The following is an 8,083-nucleotide window of genomic DNA, read 5'->3' on the forward strand; positions in this document are numbered from 1 at the left end:
AAAAATACTTCCTATAATGGGAAATCTCGACATATTCGTCGAAGACATAACACTATGCGACAGTTGTTAAGAGATGAGATCATAGTTATTGACTTTGTGAGGTCAAAAGAAAATTTAGCTGATCCTTTAACTAAAGGCATGGCTAGAGAGCTGGTTTTTAGTACATCGAGGGGGATGGGGCTAAAGTCTATTAAAGACTAAGCCTATTTATTTAAATCACCGATAACTGACACCCAACCTTTATGAATGGAGATCCCAGGATCAAGGTTCAATGGGGAAACAAGTTATCTGCGTGATTTGTGGGGGTACTACACCTAGAGTGAAAACTCTGTACCCATCCCTATGATGTAGTAGTACCTTCTGTATCTTTTCAAGGATAAGTGAATACTCTTAATGTTTTCTATAGCTGGTTTTCCAATGGGGAGTAATGATACAGTACACTCCTGATAGAGGCACCTATATGAGTGAGGATGTAAAGCCGCTTCCTATGAGAACTTATAGGCTTGTTTTCTAGAACACTCATGAAACCTGGGAAGCTCATGGCTATACGAGCACAACTGAGGGAACTCTATGATGTTTTTTGAAGTTATGTGTGTTACCTGTTGACTTGGATTACATATATGTTGAACAGTTCAAGACTAAGGTCACTGGTCAACTAGTAATCCCGACAAACAAACACCAAGTGAAGGTTCAAGTCGTATGACACATTCAGCCCATTCATAACTTCTTCATACTCCAGACATTCTTGTTTTTTCTTCTGTTTCTTTATAATTTCATTCATGTGGGGGATTGTTGGAATCTTGAATGAAACTGTGTCCTCATGGGTTTGAACCCATGACCTTAAGTCTCTACTACTCTCTAATGTGGGGGGCTTTAGTCCCACATTGGTTACTAAACTTAAGTCACTTGAGTTTATATTGCTTTGTGTCCTTATGGAGGGATAGTGTAGAGAGATATAAGGAGGTGCTCGCGCGCACACAAGACCACCTTGGTTTGGGGGCCCTCGGGAGGTGGGAGCTCTAGAAAACCTTAGTGCGCGTGTGCCCAGACACGTCGCGCGCAGGGGGGGTGTGTGCAAATCCACCCATTTGGGCTTTGCGTGGGTGCGAGTACTGGGCTTGTTTTTGCAAATCTCTTTTTGTTGGTTTCAAAAACAGCTGTTTCAAGAAAAAACGAATCACGCTTTTCTTGCCCTAGGATAGTGCGTGCGTGATTCTTGCCTTGCCTTCAGTTATGCTGTTGTGTCTTCAAGTTTCTATAAACCAAAACGTTTTCCCGTTTTCAAAGGATGAAAAAATATATCTGATTTCTCTTCTCAAATAAAAACCATGTCTGGAGTACTGAGAGTTCCAGGCGTTGTCATTTGCTGGTGACTTACCCTTCCACTGTTGTATCATCCCGAGGCGGCGCTTTGAGGTGGCGGCCGTTACCACGCCCGTTTTTTAGTCTTTAAAGAAATTGTGCCGAACACAATCATCAGTGATAAGTTTTATTTGAATTTGTATTACTTTTTTGCTGTACTAGTTAATACAAAGATCACCCTCACAAAAAATCAATTCATTTGAAGATGTACAACCTCATCAAAAATCATTTTGAAAGTTATAAAATTATCCAATGGCCCATATTTCTTTAATTTCATAACAACTTTTGACAAGGTTATACATATTCAATTAAGTTGATTTTTTGTAGAAGTGTTCTTCATCATGCGATGTATATATCTACAAATTATTAGCCCTCAATTCATTTTGTAAGTCTATTTATATGAGTGGAGTAACTTTGGAATCATTATAAGGTAGAGTTAATATAACCATTCCCTAACTTAATAGTTTGAAACGATATATAGGTTGGGATAGTTTAAGATTGGATTGGGATTTGGCGTCACGGTTGGTAGAGTTCATTTAACCAATCCCTTCAATTTTTCTCCGTGTTCCATGAAATTGACATTTCGCGGCTTTAGCCCAGTATCTTATCAACAAACAAAGGTAATAGCCCTCCTGTCCCAATCTCTTACACTCTTGGTAGTGATGAAGATGCTCGAAAACTGAAAACATAATTATATCGAAAAAAAGAGCAAACGCAAATATAATAACTGCCCAAAATCTCCCTTGACCAACACAGTGAGTGACTTCTTAAGCCAGCTACTGAGAACGAAGAACAACAATCGCTTAGTTGTTCCACCCAAAAGTTAGTTGCTTAGGCTAAGTCCAATGGTTTGGTGCAGCAAAACACCAAACCACAATAGCACAGTGGATACTGTTACTGGGATAGCGAAATCAAACCCAATGGTTTGGTTTTTCATCCACTAGTGATACTGGCGTGCAGCAATAATATCCACTTTTATTATTTAAAAGGGTAGGATAGAATGGTAATTATACATAAATTAAATTATTAAAAAAACAAAAAAATAGGAATCAATTCTAACAGCTATTGGGAGTGGCGGGTGGAAAATAATAATTGAATTCTAACCGCCATTGGGAGTGGTGTGTAGGTTATTAATTGAATTAAATCAAATTTCTAACCGCCACTGGCTATGGCGTGCAGAATTATTTGGATTTTTTTTGCTGGCCGCCACTGGCTATGGCGTACATAGCATACGCTATAACGTTAAAATTGACTGCATAAATAGAGAAATTTATAAAGATAGCGTTGGCGGTATAACATTTTAACGTACCATTGGATCACATTTTACGTGAAATTTGGTGTTTTGCCGCACCATTGGACTTAGCCTTAGACAATTCAACATTTAACTAACACGAAAACATGGTCCCATAAACCAATAGTGAAGTACGATTCGAAAATTTAATCAATTCCCTTTCTCATCCTTCTTCCATATAAATGAATTTCTTTGGGTTAGAAAACTACACCTGTGTGTGGATTCCACTGAATGTAACATTTTTTTTTAACGTAACATATTACCGTAAGGATGTACTACAATTAATGATAAGCAGAAATAATGACGATAATTCGAACACAAGAAACTTAAGAGTAAAATTACTTACCGAATCCACCCCCTTCAACAAAAATTATAAAGGATGTGCCAATTTAATTACCTCAATAAGACGAATATCCTTTATAAGATAAGAGTACTAGAGTCCTGGAGGCCTCTACCAAACCGTAGCATCTGCTCCGCTTATTTATTTTCAGAAGACCTACTATCAAATATCAATACTTTAACTGAACCTAAGAGTCTGAGTGGCAAGAGTTTATCTTTTTCAAAACAGTCTAGAGATATGTGAACCAAAGACATACCTTAGACCCAATACACTTCTCAATTTGACTTCTCAAACTCCCAACCTCCTCTTTAGCAGCCTTTCTTGAATTCTTTTCAAGTCGGATAGCCTGTTTGAGCTTGGTAAATGGGGATGTTTCTTGTTAGGATTTTGAACGATGATTTATTTTTGAGCAGTGGCAGGGTTAAGTGGGGATGAGAACTAGAAGATGAGTCATTCATGTGTAAGCCAGCCCCTGAAACTCCAACGCTTGATTGATATAAACCTTTGCTTAACTTTACTTCCTCGTTACACAGACTTGCCAGAATCTACATAAATGTCACATTTTGCTGTCACTCCCTTATCCTTCTTCCGCTCCTTCCCTTCATCTCGAGTCTTGTACTTCTCAACACTGCACCTTTCCCTCTGCTTTGATACGGACTTCTCCTCCTTGAACTTGTCGTCCTCATCATCTAAAATGATCCGTTTTTCTTGACAACTTCCTAGAAATGAATCAGCAGGCAAGTTACAGGTACTGCCACTCAGACCCTTTGTAGCTGCAACGCCCTCCTTATCGAGCTCAGGAATAGCTTGTCTGATTTGTAGCCGTTGAATTGAGCCTCTGGTTTGCTGAAGATAGGACTCAAGGGTCAACCTCCCATCGTTGATGTAAGTATGTTTGATTGTTTAATTGTATCTGACAGTGTTTTTCTTTGATTATTCTTATGCAATTGCATTTTGGCATCATCTTCTGTTATCTCATCTATGCCTTCCATACTTGTTGCAGGCTGAACTTTTTCAATCTGTCAAAGTTGATGACTGCTTCTGGAGCACAGGTATGACTATATATGCCATAGTTTGCGGATGTTATAGTGGATACTTTGAACAAATAGCTACTAGTTGCATAAATAAAAGTTTGAACCCTTTTGAATCAATTAGCTCAAGGATTTTAGAAGCACCATTCTACTTTATGTCTTGTTAGAATATGGTTTGGTATGATAAAATCCAACACAATTGTTTTAGAGTCTCTTCGTTGTCTTAAGATTCCTGATCCTCATCCTCATCCTGATCCCTTTGAAGAATCACTGGGTGATCCAGTTTTCACGCTGTTTTGCTATGACGAGGATTGTGTTACGGTAAGTATTATTATTTTATTTATTTATTTATTTATTTATTTTAACATCATTATCCTATACTTGTCTTGACTTGCTCATTGGATAATAGGACGGCAGGAGTTTGGAGGAGCCGACGCCGGAGGAGGTATTGAAAGTAGATGAATGTTTATGATTATTTGAAGAAATGCTGGTTGTTTTCTTTTTAAAAAAAATAGACTTTTATGTATAGATGTTGTTGGTTATAACCCAAGCAACTAGGTATTCACAATCGAACATAACATGTCGTGCCCACATATTTAAGAGGTCACATCACCTCCACCTCATACTTTATATGTTACTACCTTTATTGAGGATCTATCTTCATTCCATCTAAGTAACCTATGCCGACCTGACCAGAATGCTATCGTTTCCATCCCCGACAATGGATGCGTATCTGGCTCTGAAGAATTTATAATAATTACTTCTGGAGAATCATTCTTTAATAATCTATTTAGTGTGCTATATGTAAATACAAATAGTAATATTACCACTGAGTAACATAATTCATAGGATCTTATTTTAACAGTTGGCGAAAGATCCCAATCATACCGTTTTGTTGGCAAGTCATTACATATGCCGCTTGTCATTTATTAGGTTTTTTTTTTTTTTTATTTATTTTTTTTTAAGCAGTGTTCTTTAAAAGATGGTAATCTAGGCAAGTTATTTATGTTGCATGGAAGTTTCTGATTGCATGAAGCTTTTGCCAGATATCTTGAAAATACAATAAAAAATTCCCTAAGAAATTGTTAATATCTGATAGCATATTTTCCCTCAGCAAACTAGAGGCTCGATTGAACGGCTACAAATCAGACAAGCTATTCCTGAGCTCGATAAGGAGATAGGCCCTGCAACTACAAAGGGTCTAAGTGGCAGTACCTGTAACTTGCCTGCTGATTCATTTCTAAGAAGTTGTCAAGAAAAACCGATCATTTTAGATGATGAGGACGACAAGTTCAAGGAGGAGAAGTCCATATCAAAGCAGAGGGAAAGGTGCAGTGTTGAGAAGTACAAGACTCAGGGAAGGAACGGAAGAAGGATAAGGGAGTGACAACAAAATGTGACATTTATTTAGATTTTGCCAAGTCTGTAACTGGAGGAAGTAAAGTTAAGCAAAGGCTTATATCAAGCGTTGGCGTTTCAGGGGCTGGCTTACACATGGATGACTCATCTTCTAGTTCTCATCCCCATTTACCCTTGCCACTGCTCAAAAAAATTCATCATTCAAAATCCTAACAAGAAACATCCCCATTTACCAAGCTCAAATAGGCTATGTGACTTGAAAAGAATTCAAAAAAGGCTGCTAAAGAGGAGGTTGAGAGTTTGAGAAGTCAAGTTGAGAAATTTAATTGGTCCAAGGTATGTCTTTGGTTCACAGAAGTCAATGCCAAGGACATGATAAGTGGGGGTGCTCTACATGAGCTGTTGCACATATCTCTAGACTGCTATGAAAAAGATATAAAGACTCTTGCCACTCAAACTCTCAAATCCAGAACCACATTCCAATCTGAACTGCAGCAGTTAAAGTATTGATATTTGATAGTGGGTTTTCTGAAAATAAATAAGTGGAGCAGATGCTGCGGTTTGAGGTGATTATGAAGGATATTCGTCTTATTGAGGTGATTAAACTGGCACATCCGAAATAAACATCCAGAGATATTTGCATTGAGAACTGGGGTAATTTGTTATTATTGTATTCATCTATTACGTTTTCTTGTACTTTTTGTATTATTTATAATTTGAATGATAATTTTGTACAGGCAGACCTGAAGGACAAGTGGCGGACCATGACTGGACACAACATAAGCAAGAAGAAAGAAGTTAAATCCTGAGGTATGAGAACTTCTACTTTAACAATCATTTACATTGCCACTTATCCTCTTAAATACAAAAACTTCCATCATCTATTCTCTCAGTTCCAACCACTACTACCTCATCTCTCTAGTTCTATAAATAATGTGATGGGGAAAACCTCTCAGCTTGTTTAGTAGGAGCTAACCATTCACTAAATTTGGCACTAAATTTGGATTGATACACAACTAATTATCGAACAATACCTGTTTGACTTCTTGAGAAGTTGCTGGGGATAGAGTTTGTCTGTTTCAAGGTCACTCTCTTATCCATCACCTTGGAAGAACTTGTTGCCTTTACCTTCTAGGACTGAGCAAAAAACACTTCAATCCAATTCGTATAGTTTTTGATCATCTGATGACAGATTGACAATTAGGTGATAAGCAGATTAGTAGCACTTATGAGTGTAACAGTGCTAATAACTATCTGCATCTCTTCGTTTTTTGGTTCTATTTCATTTACCCGATTGAATGCCTGTGAAGATATCAGCTATATGACTGATGATTTTTAACTAAATCCATACCTATAAATTTTTATAATAATAATAATAATAATAATAATAATAAACTTGGGTTAATCGTTTTCTCTAATTTCTGCAGGCTGCATGGTATCTGAACCTCAAAAGCTTGCTTTGAATTAGCATGCCAGAAGGTGGCTGACATAATCAGGGGAAAGTCACCAGAGGAGATCGGCAAGATATTTAAGTGATTCGACTCCAAGACCTTGTGCCTTGAGAGTTTCTGGGGCGCTCAATATTTTTTTTTGAATTAGGCAAGGCTTGTAACTATGTATTTATGGTGGGCACTTCTATTAGTAGTTTTTATGGTGCATATATTGTTTGGTGCTGGTAAATGAATTCATCTTACTACCGCGTTAACTCACTGATTTTTGTGTATGGAAGAGTCCATTGCACATGCGCTTAGTTCTTTTATCGATTTCTTTTCCAAGATTTTTAGTAGGTTGTTTATGTTATTTATTGTGCTTTGTGAGAGTAAAACACTGGACAGAAGGAAAGGTGCTTGCTGTGTCACAAAATAAAAGGATTAGAACGTACGGAATGCATGGTTTCACACAGATAAGTCAGTTGGAGAAAATAATTCTATGAGAGCATTTGCAATGCAGGTGGTTTTGGGGGGGTTTGTGACTATAATCACCTGGTTTTGTTGAAAAACTGGTGTGCAATACAGAGGTGAAAAACTGGTGATTATTTTCTCCAGTTGAAATTAAGGTGAAACCTTCCACTGAGATAGTGGTGACTTGTTAACTTCGGACTGGATGTTGGATTACAAAACTCACTAGACAGAATCCTACATCCCGTCTCGCTATATTTCTTTTTTTCCAGACGGAATTAAATATCCCGTCCGGAATCCTAACGGCTAGTTCACCAACGATCAGAAAGTCAGAACGGTAAAAAATGGTCAAAAATAAAAACTATGGTATATAAACAACATTTGTTCCATTTCATTTTACACTTCCAACAATCATACATCATATTTCTTCTTCTTTAAAATCAGTTCTTCAAAAAAAACAAAATATCAAATGGCATCATCTCAAGCATCTCAAACAACTCAAGCAAGTGGTAGCACTCAAGCAAAAGCGAAAACTCACTTTAGCATGTCCGAAGATCAAGCTCTATGTCTTGCTTGGATAAAAATTAGTGAAAACTCCATTGTTAGTGCTTTCCAAAATGCAAAAGGATTTTGGAATCGTGTAACAAACGAGTTCAATCAAGCACGTGGGTCGGATAGGTCTTCCGATTCAATTAGCGGTAGATGGAAATATATTTCAAAAATGATGAACAAGTTTGTTGCAATTGTGAATGCAGTGGAGGCTCGACATGCAAGTGGTACAACAATACAAAGCCGGGTAATT

The 8,083-nt window shown here is 37.4% G+C and overlaps 1 protein-coding gene across 7 annotated transcripts; it reads left to right on the top strand.

Annotated features, from left to right (window-relative positions):
• Positions 1-3,104: 3,104 nt before the first annotated feature.
• LOC147505471 (uncharacterized) lies at positions 3,105-7,162 on the top strand. 7 transcript variants are annotated; one of them, XR_015193333.1, is made up of 8 exons: positions 3,105-3,741; positions 3,816-3,878; positions 3,997-4,045; positions 4,290-4,345; positions 4,434-4,469; positions 5,139-6,037; positions 6,121-6,193; positions 6,811-7,162. XR_015193333.1 is itself a non-coding variant. In XM_086558006.1 (8 exons), coding segments are annotated over exons 2-6 (468 nt in total). In that variant the 5' UTR covers positions 3,105-3,741; positions 3,816-3,876; the 3' UTR covers positions 5,412-6,037; positions 6,121-6,193; positions 6,811-7,162. The 7 variants fall into 7 exon arrangements, 3 of the variants coding, with proteins under 3 accessions (XP_086414132.1, XP_086414133.1, XP_086414134.1); XM_086558006.1 differs by having other exon boundaries at positions 4,253-4,345; positions 5,124-6,037; XR_015193335.1 differs by having other exon boundaries at positions 3,105-3,878; positions 4,233-4,345.
• The last annotated feature ends 921 nt before the right edge of the window (positions 7,163-8,083 follow it).

The sequence above is a fragment of the Coptis chinensis genome, chromosome 4, assembly GCF_015680905.1.
Source record: "Coptis chinensis isolate HL-2020 chromosome 4, ASM1568090v1, whole genome shotgun sequence".
Taxonomy (NCBI): Eukaryota; Viridiplantae; Streptophyta; class Magnoliopsida; order Ranunculales; family Ranunculaceae; genus Coptis; species Coptis chinensis.